Genomic DNA, 27,826 nt, shown 5'->3' on the forward strand with positions numbered 1-27,826 from the left:
GCATGGTGCTTGTACCTGCATGAAATGTTACAGCCCATGGCAAATGGGAATACATCTTTATCTCACCTTTTTATACATTCAGGACCACCTTTCTATTTCTTCCCCTCCTGTACAGGGTTTGTACCCCCCTCCCTCATTCTATTGGTGGGACACATACAGACCCGTTTTTAATTTTAGTATTTTTTTCTACAATAGTTGCAATTTAGTTTTTGGTTTTAAATCCAGGATTTTTGTGTAGTTTGAAGCAATCTAAACTTCAGTCGGCTGTGCCTTCTTGTAATATCATTGAGCTTTATCAATATATTTCAGGTCGTCTTCCAGTCAGTAGTCTATTTCCCTTTTGCTGCACAAAATAACACTTTTCCCAGCCTTGATACAAAGTGAAAGAAAAATGAAGCGTAATATCAGAAAGGAACCCTTTGGGAGACAAAGCGAAAAGTGTTATATTAAAATCAATACTTGAGGTCTAACCTTTTGTGGTTTGGTACACACTAAGGCTTTTTTCTTATTGATCTCTGTTTTAATAACATGTTTATTCTAGTTTCCTTAGCTGGGCCTTGAGAGAGTAAACACAACAGATTATATTCTTTATTATCACAATGACTTGGGTTTGGTTATGGAATTCCCTGATGCAGCTCATGTTTATATTCGTATCTATGCTGTGCGTTTATCGACGGCAAATTCTTATAAAAATTTTAATTTGCTTGATTTGTTTACAGCTTGAATCTGTACTATTTGTACAGAAGAAAAAGTGCTGCAAGAATTCAAACTTACACTGCAAATATGATGCAAATTTAATACAGTGGATCCTATTGAAAGGGGCAATATCTAGCACAGTGTTATGCTTCCCCCTTTCAGCTGGGTCCACTTCTGTCTATGGCAAAGTTTCTACTGCAGAAAATCTGCAACGTGTTTTCCTACCCTTGCATGTTTTGGAGGAGTTAGTTTTGAACCTATTTAATATCTTACTTACAAGCTAAATTGAAAGCATTATTTTTTAATTTATGAGGCTTAGTTTTATGCAACAGAAATAGTAGTTTTTTTTTTCCTTTGTTTTTTTTTTTATATATGAAGTTTAGGGGGGGGGGGGGATAAATGTGTCCTTTATTTATGTTTTTTCTGGAGTGTGAATATAGAAAAAAGCTTGAAACATGGTATTTGGTTTCTTAATACTGTTCACAAGTCACACTGCAAGCCCTGTTAAATTAAAGAGAATCTGACCACTAGCTCACTCGCACTGAAACCAATATACTCGGTTATAGTGTGATTTAAACAGCTGTACAATAAGAGTTGACTCACGCATTGGAGGCGAGGATTATCAATTATTTATAAATGAAAATCATGGAAATTTTCAGGGGTGCCTAAACTTTTGTATAAGACTGTATATATCCAATAGCATATTTTTTTTTTTTTTATACTAAATCACTTTTTTTTTTTTTTTTTTTTACTTTACTGTTTTTGTATCTAGTTTAAAGATTACTGTTTTAGCACTTCATTTTGTACTTTGTACTCTAATCTACAGTAATGGCCATAAATGTTGGAAAAATAGCAAATTGGACATAATGTCACACCAAACTCCAAAAATGGTGTGGACAAAATTATTGACACCCTTTCAAAATTGTGGAAAAATAAGGTTGTTTCAAGCATGTGATGCTCCTTTTAAACCTTGGGCTGGTAACAGGTGGGGTCAATATAAAAATCACACCTGAAAGCAGATAAAAAGGAGAGAAGTTCACTTAGTCTTTGTATTGTGTCTGTGTGTGCCACACTAAGCATGGATGACAGAAAGAGAAAAGAACTGTCTAAGGACTTGAGAACCAAAATTGTGGAAAAATATCAACAATCTCAAGGTTACTAGTCCATCTCCAGAGATCTAGATTTGCCTTTGTTCACAGTGCGCAACATTATCAAGAAGTTTGCAACTCATGGCACTGTAGCTAATCTCCCTGGGTGTGGACAGAAGAGAAAAATTGATGAAAGGTGTCATCGCAGGATAGTCCAGATGGTGAATAAGCAGCCCCAAACAAGTTCCAAAGATATTGAAGCTGTCCTGCAGGCTCAGGGAGCATCAGTGTCGGCGCAAACTATCCGTCGACATTTAAATGAAATGAAACACTGTGGCAGGAGACCCAGGAGGACCCCACTTCTGACAGAGACATAAAAAAGCAAGACTACATTTTGCCAAAATTAACTTTAATAAGCCAAAATCCTTCTGGGAAAACTTCTTGTGGGCAGATGAGACCAAGATGGAGCTTTTTGGTAAAGCACATCATTCTACTTGTTACTGAAACGGAATGAGGCCTACAAAGAAAAGAACACAGTACCTACAGTGAAATATGGTGGAGGGTCAATGATGTTTTTGTTTTGTTTTGCTGCCTCTGGCACTGGGTGCCTTGAATGTGTGCAAGGCATCATGAAATCTGAGGATTACCAACGGATTTTGGGTCGCACTGTACAGCCCTGTGTCAGAAAGCTGGGTTTGCGTCCAATATCTTGGGTCTTCTGGCAGGACGATGACCCCAAACATACGTCAAAATGCACCCAGAAATGGATGGCAACAAAGCGCTGGAGAGTTCTGAAGTGGGCAGCAATGAGTCCAGATATAAATCCCATTGAACACCTGAGGAGAGATCTTAAAATTGCTGTTGGGAAAAGGCGCCCCTCCAATAAGAGAGACCTGGAGCAGTTTGCAAAGGAAGAGTGGTCCAACATTCGGGCTGAGAGGTGTAAGAAGCTTATTGATGGTTATAGGAAGCCACTGATTTCAGTTATTTTTTCCAAAGGGTGTGCAAATATTAAGTCAAGGGTGCCAATAATTTTGTCCAGCCCACTTTTGGAGTTTGGTGTGACATTATGTCCAATTTCCTTTTTTTCCCTCCCTTTTTTGGTTTAGTTCCAATACACACAAAGGGAATAAACAGATGTATAGCAAAACATGTGTTACTTCAGTCCTTTTCTGTGAGAAATACTTACCGTATATACTCGAGTATAAGCCGAGTTTTTCAGCACGATTTTTCGTGCTGAAAACACCCCCCTCGGCTTATACTCGAGTGAACTCCCCCACCCGCAGTGGTCTTCAACCTGCGGACCTCCAGAGGTTTCAAAACTACAACTCCCAGCAAGCCCGGACAGCCATCGGCTGTCCGGGCTTGCTGGGAGTTGTAGTTTTGAAACCTCCGGAGGTCCGCAGGTTGAAGACCACTGCGGCCTTCGACATCATCCAGCCCACTCTCACCCCCCTTTAGTTCTGACTACTCACCTCCGCTCGGCGCTGGTCCGGTGCTGCAGGGCTGTCCGGTGAGGAGGTGGTCCGGGCTGCTATTTTCACCGGGGAGGCCTCTTCTAAGCGCTTCGGGCCGGGCCTCAGAATAGTCACGTTGCCTAGACAACGACGCAGAGGTGCGTTCATTGCCAACGTACTTCTGCGTCGTCGTCAAGGCAATGCCTCTATTCCGGGCCGGAAGCGCGGAGAAGAGGCGCCCCCGGTGAAGATAGCAGCCCGGACCACCTCCTCACCGGACCACCTCCTCTCCGGACAGCCCTGCAGGACCGGACCAGCGCCGAGCGGAGGTGAGTACTCAGAACTAAAGGGGGGTGAGAGGGGGCTGGATGATGTCGAAGGCCGCAGTGGTCTTCAACCTGCGGACCTCCGGAGGTTTCAAAACTACAACTCCCAGCAAACCCGGACAGCCGATGGCTGCCCGGGCTTGCTGGGAGTTGTAGTTTTGAAACCTCTGGAGGTCCGCAGGTTGAAGACCACTGAGGGCGAATGATGACAAGGGGATGATGAAGGGGGGATGTGTGGGATGATAAGGGGATGATGAAGGGGGGATGTGTGGGATGATAAGGGGATGATGAAGGGGGGATGTGTGGGATGATAAGGGGATGATGAAGGGGGGATGTGCGGGATGATAAGGGGATGATGAAGGGGGGATGTGTGGGATGATAAGGGGATGATGAAGGGGGGATGTGTGGGATGATAAGGGGATGATGAAGGGGGGATGTGTGGGATGATGACAAGGGGATGATGATGAGGATGTTAATGACGGGTCTGGATGATGACAGGGGGGGATGATGTATTTCCCACCCTAGGCTTATACTCGAGTCAATAACTTTTCCTGGGATTTTGGGGTGAAATTAGGGGTCTCGGCTTATACTCGGGTCGGCTTATACTCGAGTATATACGGTAATTTTCTTGAAAGATTTCATGGGTACCAACATTTATGGCCATGACTGTACTGTCATATTTCTGTATGGTAAAACATAATAATCTGTGTCTCTTGACAGAGCCGGCTGTTAGGGTTACACTAACTGTACCCTACCAGAAGGCTAAGGGAGCAGACAGCCCCAGGGTCCTTACTTGGCCCCCATGGTAGAGGTATTCCCCAGTCTCCGATAAGTTTTGTAAAATGTTTATTTTAACCCCTTAAGGACCACGGGTTTTTCCATTTTTGCCCTTTCATTTTTTCTTCCTTTTTAAAAATCATAACCCTTTAAATTTTGCACCTAAAAATCCATATCATGGCTTATTACTTGCGCCGCCAATTCTACTTTGCAGTGACACCAGTCATTTTACCCCCAAATTTACGGCAAAACGGGAAAAAAAATCACTGTGCGACGAAATTGAAGAAAAAATGAAATTTTTTAACTTTTGGGGGTATTCCGTTTCTACGCAGTAAATTATTCGGTAAAAATGACACAGTGGCCCTCATTTACAAAGACTGGAGTGTCGGTTAGGTCTTTTTTTTCCTTGTGATTTACTTATCTGTCGCATGTGTCGTTTTTTTTGTTGCACGATATTAAATTTTGTTGCACGGGAAAAATAAAAATTAAACCAAATCAATAAAGTAAAGTTACTCTGAACAAGGATGTAACTTTACATTCATGATTGTTAATGGGTTAACAACCCAAAAGTTTTTTTTTTTTTAAATCTATATATTTAAAAAAAAAATAAAAAAAAAAATATATATATATATATATATATATTAGGGATCGACCAATATAGTTTTTTAGGGCCGATACCGATAATCGGTGGAGGTTAGGGCCGATAGCCGATAACTTATACCGATATTCCGGTATAAGTTATCGGCTATTTATCCCCCCGTGACACCGCTGCAGATCATTGATTTAAAGCGGGCGCTTTAAATCAATGCACTGCAGTGGATTTTGCGGTGCCATAGGCTGCCGCCGCCACCACCCGCTTCTCTCCCCCCTACATGTCAGGGTGGTCAGGGCCATCCTTCCTTCCTGTAGTGTCCAGCGGCATTTTGGGTGGAGGGTGAACCGGTCCGGGCTGTCCTTCTTTTCCGGGGGTCATCTTCTCCACTCCGGGCGGGCTCCGGCCTAGTAACGCAGCATAGACGCCGCTGCGAGTGACGTACCTGACGTCACGGCGTAGCGGCGTCTATGCAGCGTACTAGGCCGGAGCCTGCCCGGAGTGGAGAAGATGACCCCCGGGGAAGGACAGCCCGGACCGGTTCACCCTCCACCCGGAATGCTGCCGGACACTACAGGAAGGATGGATGGCCCGGACCACCCCCATTACGGGTAAGTTAAATTTTTTTTTATTGACTCAGAGGGTGGATGAGGGGCCCGATCGGTATAGCGGTATGGGCAAAAATCCATACCGTGGGAGAAAAAAAAACGGTATCCAGTTCCTACCGGTATACCGCCCAGCACTACAGTGGGGGGTGCGACGCGGTGTGGTGGGTTGGGGGGGGCGGTTGCGGTGCGGCGGGTCGGGGGGTGGGGGTTTGGTTGCGGTCGCGGTGCGGGGGGCGGGGCATTATCGGCTTATCTGCAAGGTAATTGCCGATACCGAAAATGCCCAAAATCATGATTATCGGCCATACCAATAATCGGTCGATCCCTAATATATATCTATGAATTAAAAAAATCCATTACATAATTTAATCATAAAAGCATTGAGGGGCTAAAAATGCTTTTAAAGTATAAAACTAGTAATTTAATAATGAACCACAATGGTCAGCTGTCCCTTCCTCAAAAACAGTTGAGAAATCACACTTTTTTCAGAGTGATTTCACAATTACTCTGAGTGATTTTTCCATTTTGTCGGGTTAACGGCCATTTTTGAATAAACCACGCCCATTTTGTAGGTTAAATTAAAATCTCCGAGTGTTTTTGAAAATGTAGGTTGTGCGCCTAAATTTTGGGCGCAGATTTGGTCGCACGCAGGATGCGACCAAATTTTGGGCGCAATAACCGAGAAAAAACGTCGGTTCTCCTTTAATAAATGAGGGCCAGTATCTTTATTCTGTTGGTCCATACGATTAAAATTATACCCTACTTATATAGGTTTGATTTTGTCGTACTTCTGGAAAAAATCATAACTACATGCAGGAAAATGTATACGTTTTAAAATTGTCATCTTCTGACCCCTATAACTTTATTTTACCGCGTATAGGGGCGCTATGAGGGCTAATCTTTTGTGCCGTGATCTGAAGTTTTTAGCGGTACCTTTTTTGTATTGATCAGACTTTTTGATCCCTTTTTATTCATTTTTTCATGATATAAAAAGTGACCAAAAATACGTTATTTTGGACCGTGCGGTTTAATTAATGATATATTTTTATAATTCGGACATTTACGCACGCGGCGATACCACATATGTTTAGAATTATTTTTATTTACATGTTTTTTTTTCAATGCAAAAGGGGAGTGATTTGGACTTTTATTAGGGAAGGGGTTAAATGACATTTATTAACTTTTATTTATTTTATTTTTTTAACACCTTTTTTGCAGTGTTATAGCTCCCATAGGGTGAGTGACCCTTTATAACTCTGGGATGCTTTTACTTTTCATTCTGATAAAGAGATTTTTTTTTTTTTAATGACATTTTCTACTTTATGTTAATGGTAAATTTTTGTCAATACTTGCATCATTTCTTGGTGAAAAATTCAAAAATTTGATGAAAAAATTGAAAATTTTGCATTTTTGTAACTTTGAAGCTCTATGCCTGTAAGGGCATTTTACGCCCACATATGGGGTATTTCGGTACTCAGGAGAAATTGAGTTACAAATTTTGGGGGTCTTTTTTTCCCTTTACCGCTTGTGAAAATAAAAAGTATGGGGCAACACCAACATGTTAGTGTAAAAAACATTTTACACTAACAGGCTGGTGTAGCCCCCCAACTTTTCATCTTCATAAGGGGTAAAAGGAGAAAAAGACCCCAAAATTTGTAGTGCAATTTCTCCAGAGTACGGAAACACCCCATATGTGGCTCTAAACTGTTTCCTTGAAATACGACAGGGCTCCGAAGTGAGAGAGCACCATGCACATTTGAGGACTAAATTAGGGATTGCATAGGGGTGTACATAGGGGTATTCTATGCCAGTGATTCCCAAACACAGTGCCTCCAGCTGTAGCTAAACTCCCAGCATGCCTGGACAGTTAGTGGCTGTCCGGAAATGCTGGGAGTTGTTGTTATGCAACAGCTGGAGGCTACGTTTTGGAAACACTGCCGTACGATAAGTTTTTCATTTTTTATTGAGGGGGGGGGGAAGTGTAATGGGTGTATATGTAGTGTTTTACCCTTTATTATGTGTTTAGTGTAGTGTTTTTAGGGTACATTCGCACTGGCGCGGGTTTACGATGAGTTTCCTGCTAAGAGTTTGCACTGTGGCGAAAAATTTGCTGCAGCTCAAACTTAAAGCAGGAAACTCACTGTAAACCTGCCCGTGTGAATGTAGCCAGCACATTAACATGGTGGGGCAAACCTCCAGGTGGGGAGGGGGATTGGCTGTTTACTACAGCTGACAACTGCTGTGGTGGCTGTGATTCTCTGTCATCTGATTCCTTCCCCCACAGTGTGATAGAATGGTAGTGGGGATTAATGGCCTATTCACACGTACAGTATTCTGCGCAGATTTGATGCGCAGGATTTCAGGCTGTGTTCAGTCATTCAGTTTACATTGAAATCTGCACAGAATAATGTACGTATGAATAAACCAATAATATGGCAGCCAGGGGCTAAGTAAAGGCCCCAAAAGTCTGTACTATGGGGTTTTCCTATAAAATGTTAGTCGGCTGTATACCTTAGCAGTTTTGCTGATCATTTTATTTTTTATTTTTTACTGGCAAAATGGTGGTTTTTGCAGTCCATATTCAAACCTTGCCCACCACATTAGAACCTGGTGTTATAGAAATAACCTAGTAATGCCAATGCTAGAATCAAATGCAATAAGGCAGCACTGGTTATTGGAGTACAGAAAATGACAATGATTGACACGTGTCTGTTCAAGTGCAGCTTAGACCAGCTTATGTTATTGTTCCTATACAGTGACTTAATGCCTGATAATGACGTATAGGCCAGCATTTAGCTAAGGTGGCCGAAAACCGCACCAGCGTGCATTTCTTTTTTTTAAGGTAAAGAGCAGTTTTACTATTCTGGAAGACAAACACCAGGTGATTTCTGTCTTTACAGCCTCACCTCCCCACCCACTCCCCTCCCTGTGTGAGGATTTTGCCAGCGGAGAAGTCTCTGACTGCTGCCATTCAGAGAATATCATGATTTATTTTGAAAGAAAAGACTTGTACACTGTGTTTACAACAACACAGCATGCACACAGATAGCAAAAGCAATTGGCTGGTAGCCATTACACAGAGCTGCACTGACTGCTGGGAGTTTTAGTTTGGGCTGCAAGCATAAAAAATATGTATATTTAGGAGACAGCAGGGGCCACAAGAGCTGGCAAAATCACATGGACACAAAACCGGTATTGTGGTGGATTTGGGGCATTATTGTTTTTCTTAACTTCCCTGGAGTATCCCTTTTAATATATTTATTTTAGAACAGCTGTATCCTTTTAATATATTTATCTTAGACCAACTGACACATAGACAATAGTGCCAAACAAAAAGGACCTTTCTTTTTTCTAATCTTGGATGACCCATATAAAGATTTATTGCGCTCTCTTTAGTAAGATTCTCTTTGTTGCAAATAGTAACCAATCACAGCACAGCTTTCTTTTCTTATATTCATCGAAAAAAATAAAAGCTTAACTGTGATTGGTATTATGGGCAACAAAGAGGATGTTACTATAGACAGCTGTATAAAATATCTCCTATATTCCTAGCATGCAGCCATGTTTTTTATGTCCTTTTTTTTTATTATATTGCACTCCACATCCACCGAATGATGTAAATGTTGATGAAAAACTGCATGTTGTGGTACTGATGTATAGCAAATGTGAGATTTTCACAGATTTGCAAAAAAAATCCTATTTTTATCAGTCTCTTAAACTGTAGGCTACATATTTTCTTGGGCTTGTTGATTTTCTATTGTGGTAAGCCAGTGCTACAATAGAAACTCTCCAATTTCTTCACGTAGATACTAGATTTGCATTTAGAATTTGGTATTTTAAGTCATTTCCCCCCCCTCCCATTCCTCTGTTCCAGTGACTGAGCTCCAATCCTCAGTTGTTTGAGAACCATTATTAAAAACTATTTATTTTCTGGAAGCTATTGTTGTTCTGTGTTCTGTGGACAGAGAAGCACTGAACCATGCTGAAAATGTACTGTAAAATGTATGTATAATCAGTGCTTAATAATCAGCCTCCGGAGCTGTAATGGCAGTCATGTTCATGTGGTCAGCTTGATGTCTTCTGGTGAATTTCCTGATTTTCCGTAGTGTAGAATAGGAAGACTGAACTTTTTAATTACAATATTGACTTTCTTTGTGATTGTAGAAGTAATTGAATCCTGTGGGAACGTGCTTCATTACACTTTTTTTTTTCTAAATTGACTGATTTACTTTCTTCGCAATTATTGCCATTTTCATATAGTTACACTTAGCACCCAGCCTGATTGCTTTGGGTAAATAGCCGGCACTACAATGAAGCTGAACTGATGGGAAGCTAAATTATTCATGTTATCCTAAGGTTTCTGCTTCAGATAGTCACTGGTTTAGTATATGCTTCTGTCCAGCACAGCATAATTAACCAAACTAGTTGCTGACCGAGTGTTCTAGATGGGGTACAATTTAGATTTCACCCTGATGTCTTAGTTTGCTTTGGGTCGATATACCGTTAGCGGTATATTGAGTCTTTGCATGAAGATAGGCATTTTATAATGTGAAGTGTTTAACCCCTTAAGGACTGAGCCCTTTTTTGCAATTCTGACCATTGTCACTTTATGCATTAATAACTATGGAATGCTTTTACCGATTATTCTGATTACGAGATTGTTTTTTCGTGACATATTCTACTTTAACACAGTTGTAAATTTTCATCGTGAAAAATCCCAAAATGTAATGAAAATTTAGCATTTTTCTAACTTTGAAACTCTCTGCTTGTAAGGAAAATGGATATTACAAATAAATTATATATTGATTCACATACACAGTATGTCTACTTTTATATTTGCATCATAAAGTTGACATGTTTTTTACATTTGGAAGACATCAGAGAGCTTCAAAGTTCAGCAGCAATTTTCCAATTTTTCAAAAAATTTTCAAAATCCGAATTTTTCAGGGACCAGTTCAGTTTTGAAGTGGATTTGAGGGGTCTTCATATTAGAAATACCCCTAGGGGGCTAGAGTTTCAGCTAGAGTCCTCTTTTTACCGACTAGACTTGGTGGTTTGGGATGCCCAGACTTACTTACCTATTATAGAGCATCTCATATGGTAGGTCTTAAACAGTGGTGGAGGGCTGACTCTGATGCCAGATGGCTTCCCCTGGAAATGGCTATAGCAGGGGTGCCTTCCCTGAACCATTTACTTTGGAAAGTAGCAATCACTAAATCCCCTGACCCCACTTTCAGTCCTACTATTTCTACTACTCTGGATATGGGGCTCTTTGCTCTGTCCTCTAATCTTCTCTCACCTATTTCCTTTGCATCTACCCCTTTACCTGTCCTTCATCCTTTACTGCCCCATGTTTCCTTCTCAAACTGGCTGGCCCTGGGTATAAATTGTTTGGGGGACGTCTTTGCAGATGGGATGTTGTTGCCTTTTGATGTTCTTAGATCCAAATTCCTAATCCGGTCACACAATTTTTATAAATTCCTGCAGCTTCGACACCTCCTCTCTTACCACACGTGGCCCAAAAATTCAGGGGATAGAGTGTATACTACCTATTTTACTACACGAGTGGGGGTACAGGGTGGGATAGCAATCTCTTACCGTTATTAGTCCCTAGTACGCTCCCCTTCAAAGCACTATGGGAATGGGATTTAGGACTGCCGATCCGTGAGGATCAGTAGTCGTATATATTCTCTGCACCATTTACCCTCTCTAAGAGTACTAACCATGTGGAATCGGCTAGGAAGCTTTTGTATAGATGGTATAATACCCCTGATCATTTTGTGAAAGTTATACACGGATGTGAACCCTACTTGCTGGAGATGCGGAGATGGAGTAGGGACCCTCTATCATGTGTGGTGGTCATGTACTGCCTTTGCTCCCTTCTGGAGTGTGGTGCTCAACCCACTTACCAAGGTCCTGGGATTCCTTATGGAAATCAAGGGACATTCCATGTATTCCTGCTCTAATTGCTAAAGTCCATTATTTGTGCACAATGGAGAAGCTTATGGCACGATGCCGCTACAAAGAAATAAACTTTCTTCGAAACTGGGGCTACTGGCTAAATTCTGGGCTCGATTGAGGAGGCCGCTTGTTGCCCTCTAATACCTCCTCTTAGACTTGAGCCTTATTAGTATTTCTTGTCTTAAAGGAGAACTCCAGATTATAAAAATTGTCCCCCATACTGCCAGCAGTAAAAAAATTAAGATGTACATACCTTCCTCAGCTCCTCCGGTAACCGGCTCCGGTCTCTGCCACGATCCTCTTCCCTTTAGCTGGTGGTCGGCGAGTCAAACTGCGCTCAGCCAATCACCGGCTGCAGCGAAGTCCCGACTCGGCCGGCGATACGCTGAGCGGCAGTGTGAGGTTTTCGGCCCCGGCAGCAAGTGTCGGTGTAATGAAGAATTGTGTGTCCTGAAGCATTCTCACACTGCCGCTCAGCCTATCGCCGGCCGAGTGGGGACTTCACTGCAGCTGGTGATTGGCTGAGTGCAGTATGACACGCCGACCACCGGCAACCAGGAAAAGGATCGTGGCGGAGACCGGAGCCGGTTACCGGAGGCCCCGGGGGATTGAAGGAAGGTATGTACATCTTTATTTTTTTTTACTACCGGCAGTATGGGGGACAATTTTTATATTCTGGAGTTCTCCTTTCAGGGATGTCTCATACTTTTTTCAGTTTGAGTTGTGTTGCTTCACACTTATCTTATTGTATGCACCACTATTTTAGGTATTTAGGCATATCGTTAGTCTTTTTCTATAGGTGCCTAGGGTGTACTATATGTTATGATTGGTTGTACTGTCTGTTTTTATATTTGCCCTCCCCCTTCCCTGATTTTTCCCCCTGCCCCCCCCTCCCCTTATACTCCCATATAGGAGCGGCTCCGAAGGGTGCGGTTGTTTTTCACTTCCCATGTATCACTTGCCTTTTATATTGAGGGTATTGCAAGGCCCGTCTTGTATGATTTTCTTGTATTGTAAACTTGTATAAATAAAGTTTTGAAAAAGAATAAAAAGTTAATCCCGGACATCTGCCAGAACGGCGATGTCCGGCATTAGCCACGGGTCCTGGCTGCTGATAACTGGGAGCTGAACTCGCTTCATAACCCTCCCGTGTCGCAGTGCCGTATAAACCTGGTGTCTTGCGGCAAGGGGTTAATAAAAGTGAATTAACCCCTTCCCTATTAAAAGTTTAAATCACCCCCTTTTCCCATTTTTTTAAATAAAATAATGTAATAAAAAATAATCCTATGTTGTACCACCGTGTGCGTAAATAGCTGAACTATTAAAATATAAGGTTAGCTAAACCGCACGGTTGATGGCGTATACCATAAGTCCAAAATTGTGAATTTTTGGTCACTTCATATACCATAAAAAAAAATTAATAAAAAATTATCAAAAAGTCCCATCGAAACAAAAATGCTACCCATAAAAACTACAGACCACGGCACAAAGATGAGCCCTCATACATCCCCGTATGCGAAAAAAAAAAAAAAAAGTTATAGGGGTCAGAAGATGACAATTTTAAACATACTAATTTTGGTGCATGTAGTTAGTTTTTTTTTTTTTAAAGTAGTAAAATAAAATAAAAACCTACATAAATTGGGTATCCTTATAACCATATGGACCTACAGAATAAAATCAGGTGTCATTTTTACCAAAATGTGTAGAAACGGAAGCCACTAAAAGTTACAAAATGGCGTTTTTTTTTCTCAATTTCACCCCACAAATATATTTTTTGCAGTAGATTTTGTTATTAAATGATTGATGCCATTACAAAATACAATCGGTGGCACAAAAAACAAGCCCTTATATGCGTCTGTAGGTGCAAAATTAAAAGTGGTATGATTTTTTAGAAAGAGAGGAGCAAAAAAATGAAAGTACAAAGAAACGAAAATTGGCCTGGTCCTTAACCACTTAAGGACTAAGGGCGTACCTGTACACCCTGAGTCTGCTCCCTTGCTATAATGCGGTGCCGCGCGCTATTAACCATTTAGACGCGGCGTTCAAAGTTGATCGCTGCGTCTAAAGTAAAAGTATACTACTTCCGGCTAGCTCAGTGGGCTGTTCGGGACCGCCGCGGTGAAATTGCGGCATCCCGTACAGCTGGAGCACACAAGGAGGGCCCCTACCTTCCTCCGTGTGTCCGATCGCTGAATGACTGCTTCATGCCTGAGATCCAGGCATGAGCAGTCAAGCAGCAGAATCATCGATCAGTGTTATCCTATGGGATAGCAATGATCAATGTAAAAGATCAGTGTCTCCCTTGCTTGCGTGGCCCCGCGTAATAGCGGTTTGGGCTGGGTCTCTAACAACGGGGACCGTGGCTAATAGCACACAGCACTAATTGCGCTATTAACCCTTTAGATGCGTCGTTCAAAGTTGATCCCGTGTCTAAAGTAAAAGTAAACTACTCCCAGCTAACTCAGTGGGCTGTTTGGGACCACTGCGGCAGATCAATGTTCTCCTATGGGATAGCATTGATCAATGTAAAAGATCATTGTGTGCAGTGTTATAGCCCCCTATGGGGGGGGGGGAGGAGGATTATTCAATAAGACTTTACAGAACATAACTTTTATTTTTAATTTTTTTGGCCCACTTGGGGACTCGAAGGGAGAATTCGGTGGAAAACTATTTATTTTAAATCAAATGGTGCCAGAAAGTTTTATACAGATTTGTAAATTACTTCTATTGAAAAATCTTAATCCTTCCAGTACCAATATGCTGTATACTACAGAGAAAGATATGTGTTATTAATGATAGTGGCATTTGAGGCAGAATCCCTGCTATGTGTTACAGCTGCTATCCTGCACCAATCTTGTAGGTACCCTGGGCAGTCATTTGTGGTTAATGGATTAAAGGAAGTCTACCACTGGTTTTGGCGAATTCAAACTGTGTAATGACACCACCTTTAGTAACTTGATGAGTTGTAAAGATTTTTTATAAATTTTTTTTTTTTAGATCCCCTCCATCTCCTTCTTGTAGTTCTTTCAGGTCAGGCTTGGCTATAGGAGGTGCCCAGGCAGGTATAGCAGTGCTCCAAACATACCCCCAATGCACCAAAGAAATCATTTGCATATAGAATTAAGAGCATTTCCTGGACAACAATGCAGGACATCAAAGCTGGTTATAGACAGGGGCAGATCAGACACCCACATTAAAACCAGGTTCTCACCGCATCTATATCAAAATCCAAAGAATAAAATGGCACTGGTTATAGTGACCTACTTCTGGCAAACGATAAGGTAACCAGAACCCACTTTGATATATAGAACCTTTGGTGAAAATTATATTTATTTGTAGCAACTGAAAACCACCAATATGGCTAAGATATAAAACTTAACTTTTACTGAGGTAATAGATAAAAGATGAAAATTAGGGTACACAAAACTGATAGGGGTAAGGCTCCTTTCACACTATGAGCATTCTTCCGTTATTGAATATCCGTTTTAGTTGTAAAAACGGATGTATAATAATGGATGAAATAACTGGTAACAGATAAAATAACTGGGAGTCTGTCTGCCTACAGACTCCCACAGCCGGGACTACTACTACTCCCATCAAGATGGGAGTAGTAATTCTCCGGCTGCGTGAGTCTGTAGACAGCTGGGGAGGCTAAATTAGTGTTTGTACTACAACCCCCATCATGGAACAGAGTCTGATTGATCGCATGGGGTTTTATTTCTTAGACCCGATACGATCGGAAGTTATTAAGCTCCGCAACCCTGCGATGTATCAGTGTGTTTTAACTTTCATTTTTGAATCCCCCGCGGGGAGCCATGAATGGCCGGTACTGAGGAGCCAGCTGCTGGCACTATGCACTGCTAATAGATATACTTTTCATTCATAGTGCTGCAGGGGTATATGTATATAGATGAGCTGGGGGGGTAGACATATAGCATCCCCCTGCCCACCCCAGCGCATCTATATACATATGCCTCCAGAGCACTATGTATGAAAAGTATTTCTATCAGCAGCATCGGGCCGGCCGAAGCTGCTGCTAGAATGCTTTTCACATATAGCGCTGCAATGGCATATGTATATAGATGCGCTGCGAAGGTACATTCTACATGCGCTGCGGGGGGGTATATATTCATTAATGCGTGGGCGGGGGTATATATTTATTAATGCGCCGGCAGGGGGTATGTATGTATAAATGAGCCGGCGGAGGTCATATCTTTATTAATGCGCTGCAGGGGGGCATATTATAAATGCACTGGAGGGCTAGATATATAGGCTATATGTCTGCCCCCCCCCTCCCGCAGCACTATATATCTTGCCCCCCACAGCGCTTTTAATATAGATATGGCCCCCCTGCTACTCACAATGTTAATTTTTAAATCTCCCGCTCAGAGCCCTGAATGGCTCCTCAGTACCGGCCGTACAGGGCTCCCCGCGGGGGATTCAAATATGAAAGTTAAAATACACGATACATCGCAGGGTTGGGGAGCATGCTGCCCGCTCCCCTGCTTAATAACTTTGAATGGCATCGGGTCTCAAAAGTGAAACCCGGTGCGATCAATCCCTTAGCCCCTGTACTACAACCCACATCATGGAACAGACTCTGTTCCATGATGGGGGTAGTAGTACAAACACTAATGTAGCCCCCCCAGCTGTCTGCAGACCCTTTAGCCAGAGAATTACTACTCCCATCATGGAAACAAGTCTGTTCCATGATGAGAGTAGTAGTATTCCCTCAGCACTGCAGTAGTCTGCTGATGTCACCTCTTCTGAGCATGCTCAGAAGTAATAACGGATATTATAAACCAGGTGCAAACGGATGACATAAAGGCTCATCCATTTGCCATAGACTTCATTGTTAAAAATAACGGCCGTTAATGTATCCGTTTCTTGTGACTGATGAAAAATTAGTGCATGTTCCGTTAATTCTTCCGTCACAACTAATGTCCATTAGTTATAACAAGTCATAACGGATAATCAAAAAATCCCATAGACTTTAATGGGATTTTGTAACGGACCTTTAACATCCTTTTTTAAAGCTTTTCTAACAGACGTTTATAACGGATCTTTTAACGGATGAATTTTATGGTGTGAAAGCAGCCTAAGGGAATAATAGGGACATTAGGTTAGGGCATCACCTGTACCCCTTTCCCTTACCCCTATCAGTTTTGTTAGTTTTGTGTACTCTAATTTTTGTCTTTTATCTATTACCTCAGTAAAAGTTAAGTTTTATATCTTAGCCTCATTGGTAAAACCTGGTTATAGACAACACATGGCCGAAGGGCCGTTTCTCGCCGCACAGGGCGCCTAGTCGTGAACTCTGACGTTTGTCCTAACCCATCAGTTATATACAAAAACTTTTAGTATAACACCTTCAAAAACAACTTGATATATGAAACAAAACATAATACACCATAAAAACCGTAATTGGGGTTGTTTGCACATACTGATAATTCAGGTGGTAAGTAATTTCTATATTGCAACATACCTTTATAATCGCAAAACACCAATCTTTCCCGAGCGTTGCCATACGCTGCTCAGTAAGGGAATCATGCACCAGCTGTTAATGAGCAAAGAAACTCGTAGAGACCGAGCGGTCCCAGTGCCTCTGTCCTGAGTGTTAATTCTATTTCCTTCTTCAATAATCGCTTGTGCCTATCCCCTCCACCTGCTTGTATCTTTACAACTGCAAGTCCTAGGAAACATAAATCTTCTTTTTTATTGGTATGGACAGTCTTCATATGTTCAATCACGTGCGGACATCCCCGTCCTGTTTGTAAGGATCTGAAGTGTTTGCGGATGTGCATATGTAGAGGTCTTACAGTTTTTCCGATGTAATAACGTCTGCATGTACAAGTTAAAGCGTAGACCACATATTTTGTTTTACGTGTGATGAAATCATGAATATTTATATAATGCATACCCAGACGGGCTTGCTTTACATCGGAAACCTAATTACATAAATTACATTGACCGCACTTGTGATTTCCCTGAGGAAGTTGTTTTTCTATCCAATTCTCTTGGTGGTTTTTTAATTGCCCTTTAACCAGGATATCCCGTATGTTTTTGGTCCTGCGGAACGAAATTAGCGGTTTACCTTTATTTTCCACACTGAGAATAAAATATGTGGTCTACGCTTTAACTTGTACATGCCGACGTTATTACATCGGAAAAACTATAAGGCTGGGTTCACACTGCAGAATTTCTGGGCAGAATTTCTGCCGGAGATCGAGCCGGTGGCGTTGGGACCAAGCAGACTGCATTGCTGCCCTCATAGACTGCAATGCATTTCTGGGTGGATCTTGTGGATTCTTTTGCAGTTGTAAAGATACAAGCAGGTGGAGGGAATAGGCACAAGCGATTATTGCAGAAGGAAACAGAATTAATACTCAGGACAGAGGCACTGGGACCACTCGGTCTGAACGAGCAGGGAGACCCGAGCGCCCTTGCTTATTAAGAGCTGGTTAACTCTTTCCCAAACTGAGCAGCGTATGGCAATGCTTGGGAAAGAATAGTGTTACGCGATTATGAAGATATGCCACCTGAATTCAGTATGTGAAAACAACCCCAATTACTGTTTTTATGGTGTATTATGTTTTGTTTCATATATCAAGTTGTTTTTAAAGGTGTTATACTAATAAAGTTTTTGTATATAAGGAAGAGGTTAGGACAAACATCAGAGGTCACGACTAAGCGCCGTGTGCGGCGAGAAACGTCCCGTCGGCCATGTGTTGTCTATAACCGGATTTATCCTAATAATGACCAGCTTACAGTTTGGAAGGGTGCCATCTTATTCTTTGAATTTTGGCATCTACACATGCTATTACTTTAAAGAGAGAGCACTATCCATGGTAACAATTGGACTGACTGTGTATACTGCTCAGGATCCCAGGTGTGCTTGGAGAGGAAGCAGCAGTGCCGACTACAATGCTGTTCCTTGTATAGAGTCTAACAGCATCTATGTTCATTACATGTGTCCCCCCCAAAAATATATTTGTGCAGTAGATTCTTTTTTGGTACCCATTTTAAATACGCCGGAATTTAATTTTAGAATGAGGCTCTACAAACTTTGTTATAAAACCAGTGCATATTTTAATTATAATACATTTCAGTGATCAGATCATTTTTTTTTATATAGAAATGTAAATGATTATATGTGATAATGTAGACTTACTTAGAAAAATCCTTCAAACTTTCAAATTAGCAGTGAGCATGTCTTTGTGAATTTATCATGTTCCTGTTTCTTTTTCCAGATTAGAACATGGTAAACTGTTGATGCAGGAGGAATTAGGAAAAACTCTGGAGAGGGAACGAACAGCCTCTACTGAACAGCTTACAAGGGCCGTACTGCGAGAGAAAGCTGCCTCTGAGGAAGAACGGCTGAAAGCAAGAAGCTTTGTAAGTCTTTGCGTTGTTATTAATCCTAAAGGGCTTTATTTAGGTGTAACTCTCATTTTAGGTATCATTCACTATAAGCTGTCCTATGTGTGCTCCTGAAGAGTAGCCCTATTTCTGGCCATTATATAACTTCTATACGGCATTTTTTCCCCTCTTGGTTATCCCCCTGTAGGCTTCATCTCTGTGTCAGCTTTCTCTCCGGAGTTGTTGGGTGGATGCACACTAGCTTGTATTATGGCTCCCATAGTGTGAATAAAAGCTAAGTTTTAGAGGTTAACCTTCTCTGTGATTTGGTTTTAAGAGTTCTTTGTAGCCTTATTTGTTACAATGTTGGCTGTTCTCTGTGAAATGGAAGAACAAAAAATAGGTATATCGATTGATTAAATAATTTTATACCTTAGATATTCCCAGATGTAGCAATAATTATGTTAATTTTCACTTTTAAAGCTTTATTCTTTATTTAAATTAGAGATTTGAAGTTTAAATTAAAAAAAATATATTTTTTTACTTTTTTAAATTAGACTTTTAGTCCTCTCTAAGGGACTTATAGGGATACTCCTCCCCTAAACAGCTTGGGGTCCAGATTAGGGATCGACCGATTATCGGTTTGGCAGATATTATCTGCCGATATTCACGATTTTGCACATTATCGGTATCGGCAATTACCTTGCCGATAATGCCACGCCTCCCTGTCCAGAGACCACCGCTGCCACCACCGCTGCCCCATTGCCTCCCGCATCCCCGGTTTTATAATTACCTGTCCCCGGGATCCGCGCTACTTCTGGCTCCTGTGGCGTCCTGCGCTGTGCAGCGCAATGACGAGTGGCATCCTCAACGTGACGTCACCGTCAGTGCGCATAGTGACAGCTCAGGACACTGCCCGAGCCAAGTCGCACGGACCCAGGCCCCGGGAACAGGTAATTGTAAAACAGGGGATGGGGGAGGCAATGGGGCAGCGTTGGTGGCTTGACTAGGGTGGACCCCAAGATAGGCAGGGGGAGAGAAGCGGGCGGCGTTGGCGGACTCTTGCCCCGCAAAAGCAGCTGCAGTTCATTGATTTAAAGCGCCCGCGGAGGGAGTAGCCAATAACTTATACCGGAATATCGGTATAAGTTATCGGCTATTGGCCTGAAAGGTTGCAGATTATCGTATCGGCCCTAAAATATCGATTTTTGTTGATCCCTAGTCCAGATCAGCTTTTAGGATGGAGAGAAGTTTCTAACTTGCTTCCTGCTGCTTAGTTGGTGGTTCTGTGCTCCTGGAAGTCAGGGCAGGCTTGAGCAAAGGAGCGCTGATAACATTGCTCAATTCTGTGCTTTGAGATAGCATTGTTCAGTGTATGAATTTTAAGGACTGCATGTGATATGGGGACTAAAAAATAGTGTATAAATATAAATAAATAAATATAAAATGAGCCCTTACGCATCCCCGTATACGGAAAAAATTTAAAGTTATAGGAATCAGAATAAGACAATTTTAAGCATACTCATTTTTGTTCAAGAAGTTATAATAAGTAGTAAAAATAAAATAAAACCTATATAAATTGTGTATTGTTGTAATCGTATGCACCAACAGAATAAAGATAGTGTGCCATTTTTACAGGAAAGTGCCCTACATGCCCCCAAAATTTACAAAGTGGCAGGTGTTTTTCAATTTCGCCCCACAAATATATATATATTTTTTTGTTTCGCCATAGATTTTGTGGTAAAATGAGTTATGTCCTTGCAAAGTACAACTGGTGACACAAAAAAACAAGCCCTCATATGAATGAGCTTTTAGAAAGTGAGAAGGAAAAAACGAAAGTGCAAAAAGGAAAAATTCTTGTGTCCTTAGGGGGTTAAAGGGGTTATCCGTTATCCAAGAATATAAAGAGTAATTTGCGTGTGTGGTATTACTACTTGCCTCCATTCACTCCAATGGAACGAAGCTGCAATACCACACAACCTGAGGACAGGTATGGAACTCTTTTAAACTCTATTTACTAATCCTGGATGACCTCTCTTAAGACTACATTGTCCTTAAATAAGACCTTGTGTCAGTCCAAAAAAAGGAGTATGTTATAACAGTTTTGTAGCCTCGCACACCCTCATTTCAAAAGTGTATTTTACATTTTAGCAACACTCTTTGGTTCCCGGGATGGAGAATTGGGAGATAAGCAGGGACTTTATCCAAGGTTAAGGGGGATGTGATAAGTAGCTTTATATTCAAATACACCCCATATAACAGCCAGTAAGTAAAAATACAGTTTAAATCAGGGCAACCAAGTAAACAAGGTGATATATTTTTTTTTAACCCCTTGGGCACTCAGGGCGTACCTGTACGTCCTGGTCCTGCTTCCACGATAATATTGGGTCGGTCCCGGCGTCTGTCGCCGGGGCTAATAGCGCGCGTCACCGATCGCTGTGACTCGCGCTATTAAGCCTTTATACGTGGCATTCACCGTCCTATCTGCGATTGATTGCTCCAAGCCTGAAATGCAGGCTTAAGCAATCAACCGCCAATAACACTGATCATTGCAATGCAATGGCATTGAACATTGCTGGCATTCAATGTACTGCATGTTATAGCCCCCTATGAGGGCTATAACATTGCAAAAGAAAAAGTGTAAAGAAAAGTTAATAAATGTGATTTAACACCTTCCCTAATAAAAGTTCAAATCAACCCCCCATTTAAAAAAAAAAATTAAGTAAAAATAAATATAAACATATGTGGTATTGCTGCGTACGTAAATGTCCGAACTATAAAAATATATAGTTAATTAAACTGCGCAGTCAGTGGCGTACACGCCAAAAAATTTCCAAAGTCCAAAATAGCGTATTTTTGGTCACTTTTTATACCATAAAAGTTTTTATAAAAAGCGATCAAAAAGTCAGATAAAAACAAAAATGGTACCGATAAAAACTTCAGATCACGGCGCAAAAATGAGCCTTCATACTGCCCCGTACGCAGGAAAATTAAAAAGTTATAGGGGTCAGAAGAAGAGTATTGTAAACGTATACATTTTCCTGCATGTAGTTATGATTTTACTACATAACCTATATAAGTAGGATATCATTTTAATTGTATGGACCCACAGAATAAAGATAAGGTAATTTTTACCGAAAATTTACTGCGTAGAAACAGAAGCCCCCAAACGTTACAAAATGGTGTTTTTTCCTCAATTTCGTCGCACAATGATTTTTTTGGGTGGTTTCACCGTAGATTTTTGGGTATAATGACTGATGTCAATACAAAGTAGAATTGGTGGCACAAAAAATAAGCCATCATTTGGGCCTGTAGGTGCATAATTAAAAGGATTATGATTTTTCAAAGGTGACGAGGAAAAAACGGAAATGCAAAAACAGAAAAATCCTGAGTCCCCAAGGGGTTAAACTGTCTTTTTGATTAAGATTTTAAAGAGTTTCTCCGCCCCCTGTACATGCTATCCCCTATCCAAAGTCTTTGAAAAGAAAATATACCCCAAGAGAAGGCCAAATAACATGTAGACAAAAAAAGTAGGAACACCCACAAAGAAGAAAAAAACGCCAGAAGAAACAAAGAGGCAAACATTCTAAAGCTCCTTCTGAAAAATAAAAAATATCAGCAAGTGTCAAACAATGTGTATGGGTCTCAATGGGAACAAGAGATATCCAACAGGTCATATTTAAAGAAAAAAATGCTTAGGTGCATTAGGATCATAGTAAAATAAAATATAAATCTATACTCACCTGTTTAATCTTTGCCTTCTGCTTTGGATCTTCCCACTGGACTTGTTTAAATCTTTGCCGTGATGACATCACTACTGCAGCGCATCACTGGCCTCTGTGGTATACAGAACAAAACCAGGCATTTACAGGTATACAGTCAAGTCCTCCCTGCAGTGATTTAAACAAGCATGACAGGGAGGACCAAAACGGCAGCACTGGGCAAGATGAGGATTAAGAAGCTAAGTATAACTTACTTTTTCATTTTATCTTGAGCAGCCAGCAATTTTTTTTAAAGGTTTGGACAACAATACTGTGTATGTTTTCTTAGGGGATCTTATGCAGCCTCGCTAAGTACGGTAAACATACTATAATATTATAAATTACTAAGCAACTACATTATATTATATATATTGCAGTATACTTCAGAATCAACACAAGAAAAATAGTTTAAATTTACAAAATCCTGCTGTGAAATACTAGGGGTCTTTTCTTGTGTTACATTGAGATGCTTGTCAAGAGAAACATCTTTTAAACCAATGCCTGCATCTGTCATATGTCATTTACAAGGACAAAACCTGACAACTTTGTGATTCCTCTTTTGTTGTTGCTTGTCATGCACGCTTTGCGTGCTTCAAAAGACCAGAAGCAATCAAAAGGGGGAGTGAGTTGAATACAGTATACTTACCAGCTATTGAAAGGGAAAATTATTTCAAGCATTATTTCTAGTCTTTTATGGGCTTAAATATGAATATATTAAAGCTATCTGATAAATTATTCAGACCACGGGGAAAAATTGTGAGAATGCATGTATGTCATATCATAACATAGTTTGTCAAATAAAAATGAAAAGAAAAAAAAAAAAATAATAGTAATGTGTAAAAAGTATATATTTTATACTACTGAACAGATTCAATTTAAAGAAATATACTGTTAAACTTGCAGCATGTTGTAATTTAAAATTTAACAGTTATATACTAAAGTACACAAGCTAATTATTAATGCCAAACTATCTAGTATTCCATATACTGTATATATAATCGAGTATAAGCCGAGTTTTTCAGTACGATTTTTCATGCTGAAAACGCCCCCCTCGGCTTTTACTCGAGTGAAAATAAAAAATACGCTTCAGGCATACTGGTGGGGGTGGTGAGGGGATCAGCCAGGCTGTCCATCGTCGCCTATTTACGCTGCAGGGACTGTCCGAATTCCAGCGGGGAGGGTGAGCCAGTCCGGGCCGTCCATCTTGACTGGGAGGGCAGTCTTCTCCGCTCTCGGCCGACCCTGTACTAGTGACGCTGCATTGACTCCGCTGCGCAGGGACGACCGTGCACAGCAGACGTCCATGAAGTCAGGGGCGACCCTACCCACGGACTTCCCTGCGCAGCAGTCACTAGTCCTGGGCCAGCCTGGAGTGGAGAAGAGGGCTCTCCAGGTCAAGATGGACGGCCCAGACCGGCTCACCCTCCCCACTGGAATTGCAGCGTAGATAGGTGACGATGGAAGGCTGCTAGGCAAGAGGGAAGGACAGATCCATTTGTAACAGTGCACAGTCCTCTATTGTGTTGACCACTTTACAGAGTTTAGTATCATCTGCAAAGATTGCTACTTTACTATTCAACCCCTCTACAAGGTCATTAATGAATATATTAAATAGGACAGGACCCAATACTGACCCCTGTGGTACCCCACTAGTAACAGTCAACCAATCAGAATAAGTACCATTAATAACCACCCTCTGTTTCCTATCACTGAGCCAGTTACTTACCCACTTACACACATTCTCCCACATCCAAATCCTTCTCATTTTATGCACCAATCTTTTATGTGGCACCGTATCAAATGGTTTGGAAAATCCAGTTATACGACATCCAGCGTTTGCCCCCTGGTCCAGTCTGGAACTGGACCAGGGGCGTCATAAAAGCTGATCAGGTTAGTTTGATAGGACCGATCCCTCATAAATCCATGCTGATATGGAGTCATACATTTATTTTTATCAAGATACTCCAAAATAGCCTCTCTTAGAAAACCCTCAAACAATTTGCATACAACGAAGGTTAAACTAACAGGCCTATAATTCCCGGGGACACCTTTTGACCCCTTTTAAATATTGGCACCACATTTGCTATGCGCCAGTACTGGAAAACGGTCCCTGTTACTATAGAGTCCCTGAATATTAAAAATAACGGTCTGTCTATAACATTACCTAATTCCTTTAGATCACTGGGATGAATGCCATCTGTACCTAATGATTTGTCTATTTAGATTTTTTTGTAGGCGGCACTGTATTTCTTCCTGGATTAGACAGGTGACCTGTGCTGGGGAGTTTACCTTATCTCGCTGTATTTCACCTGGCATTTCATTTTCCTTGGTGAATACAGTGGAGAAGAATTTGTTTAATATATTTGCTTTTTCCTGATGCCAGTCTATAATTTCTTCCTCATAATTTTTTAAAGGGCCTACACTTTCATTTTTAACCTTTTTGCTATTTATATAGATAAAGAGCATTTTGGGGTTAGTTTTACTCTCTTTGGCAAGGAGTCTTTCTGTCTCTATTTTTGCTGCTTTTATCAGTTTTATATACATATTTTACATTTTTCTCTTTAGCCTTTTTAATGTTTCTTCACTGTCGTCCTGTTTTAGTAGTTTAAATGCTTTATTTTTGTCATTTGTTTCCCCCTTAAAGGGGTACTCCACTGGAAACAACTTTTTTTTTTAATTCACTGGTGCCAGAAAGTTAAACAGATTCGGAAATCACTTCTATAAAAAAAATCTTAATCCTTCCAGTACTTATTAGCTGCTGTTATGATCCACAGGAAGTGTTTTTCTTTTTTAACTTCCTTTCTGCCTGACCACAGTGCTCTCTGATGACACCTCTGTCCATTTTAGGAACTGTCCATAACAGAATAGGTTTTCTATGGGGATTTGCTCCACTCCCTCCACTCCACTCCCAGGTACATTAATAATTCCCACTGCTCTATCTACACTATCTGCCCCCTCTGTTGTAGACTCCCACCCCCCAGTCCCTAGTTTAAATACTCCTTCACCCTTCTAGCCATCTTTTCCCCAAGCACAACTGCACCCTCCCCATTGAGGTGCAGCACGTCCCTACAGTATAGCCAGTATCTGACAGAGATGTCGGCCCAGTTCTTCATGAACCCAAAGCCCTCCTTCCAACACCAGCTTCCGAGCCACTTGTTTACCTCCCTAATCTCCTGCTGCCTCTCTGGTTTAGCTGGGGGTACAGGTAATATTTCAGAATATATTACCTTGGAGGTCCTTGCCTTAAGCTTGTGGCCTAAGTCCCTGAAATAATTTTTAAGGACACTCCACTTACCTCTTAGTTTGTCATTGGTGCCAATGTTTACCATGACTGCTGGGTCTTCTCCAGCCCCACCCAGCAACCTGTTAACCCGATCCGCGATGTATTGAACTCGAGCGCCAGGAAGACAACACACTGTTGGGCGATCCAGGTCTTTGTGACAGATCGCCCTTTTGTCCCCCTAATAAGAGAGTCCCCAACTACCAGTACCTGTCTGCCTGCCCTGCACTCCTTCTCTCCTTACTGGAGCAGACACCCCACCCCCCTGGGGGTCAGAGGCAGTATTCTGCTGCAGTACTTCTAGCCCTGAAATGGCATCTCCCTCATCTGCCAACCAGGCCAACTTGTTGGGATGTGCCAGTTCAGTACTAGCCTCCCTGGCACTTTTCCCTCTACTCCGTTTTCTAATTGTAACCCAGCTAACTGCCTGACTGTCCTGCACCTCCGTCCCATTATCCTCCCCCACCTCTACCCCAGAGAGTACTTGCTCAGTGAGCAGGAGACTCCTCTCCAAGTTGTCAATGCATCTGTGTTGCCAGTTGCTCCTCTAGATCCAGGATCTGGGCTTCCAAATGAACAACTTGCACATCTTGCACAGCAATATGCAGCCTCAAACTGCTGTTCAAGGATTGCATACATTGTGCAAGATGTATACTGGACTGGATTTTCCAACATGGAGGCCATCTAGTTATGGGGATTTCACAGTTTAACAGCCAAAAACAGACAGTAAATTTTACAATTAAATTCTCTGTAGACCTTGTGTGTTTAAAGTCCCTACAGTGCAAGGAAAGTTACACTTACTGCAATTTCAAACTCCTGCTTTCAAACTCCTGGCTTTTAAAACTCTTTCAGTAGACAGAGATAGACAGACAGACATTCAATGTGAAAACTCCTATCGTTGTTATCCGCAGAACTTATAGTTGTAGCATAAGGTGTGTAACTAATAATCTCATCTACATGCTTCAGAAAAAAGAATAAATCCACACAAGCTCAGAACTGACCTGTAGTAAGGTTTGTAAGGTAGTAATTTGGATTTTAAAAATTATTTGAATGTTTGCTGATCCGCAAAACAAATAAAAACAAAGTGTTGATTTTTTTGTTTACTTTTTTTTTTTGCTTACAAATCTACACGTATACCATTATACAAAATGTAATACCGTTTCTAAGCACACTCTTTTTAATATCCATGTGAGACAGATCCCAAAATATAACCACTTGATCCCTTGATCCCTGAACCCAAATATAACCACTTGCACAAGGCCTAGAGTGCTAAATAGACTCTTAGCCCTAATGGTGGAAAGTTAATGGTGTTACAATTGTTGTATTCTGTTGACATCTGATGTATGCTGCCTAACACATACAAGCTACATATGTTACCCAGCACCTGTATTTCCAGCTTTGAAGCTGTGAGCACACTATCTTGTCAGATTACGGCATCTCTCTAGGCTCCCATTCCTGATCACTACTCATCTTCCCGCTACTTATTAGTGCAGCAGGTTGTTAATTACATAATTGATACATCATTTCAGACTGATAACCAGATTACAGAAATTTTCCTCTGCAGATTTTTTGGAGAAAAGTCTACAAAGTGCTGTTTGCACCTGCTGCATTCTCTTGCCAGTTGGAACCAGACCAGATATTAAGATTTATACTTTGGAAACTGCTTCAACGAATTCAATCATGTTGATGTTTATCTAATAACATTTTAAATTTGATTATTCACCTTTAACAACATGTGAAACATTGAATTGTGTAAAATATAAATACAGTTAAAATCACTGAGCCAACTAGGGAGAGTAAAGTTATAACTAAACCAAATTGTGATTTTCTTTATTTTGTTTTTCACAGCCCATTGCCTAGGGAGGCACTGTTTCCAGGATAAAAGGTTAAATTTCTGGGGCACCTATGATTTAACATAGCA

General features: G+C 41.2%; 1 protein-coding gene across 1 annotated transcript in view; it reads left to right on the plus strand.

The window, feature by feature from the left end:
• CHCHD3 (coiled-coil-helix-coiled-coil-helix domain containing 3) overlaps positions 1-27,826 on the plus strand; it is a 238,911-nt gene that overhangs the window by 56,532 nt on the left and 154,553 nt on the right. Inside the window, exon 4 of the mRNA XM_056573182.1 lies at positions 18,756-18,900. Coding sequence (XP_056429157.1) covers positions 18,756-18,900 — 145 coding nt within the window. The remainder of the gene's footprint in view (positions 1-18,755; positions 18,901-27,826) is intronic.

The sequence above is a fragment of the Hyla sarda genome, chromosome 4 (assembly GCF_029499605.1).
Source record: "Hyla sarda isolate aHylSar1 chromosome 4, aHylSar1.hap1, whole genome shotgun sequence".
NCBI lineage: Eukaryota > Metazoa > Chordata > Amphibia > Anura > Hylidae > Hyla > Hyla sarda.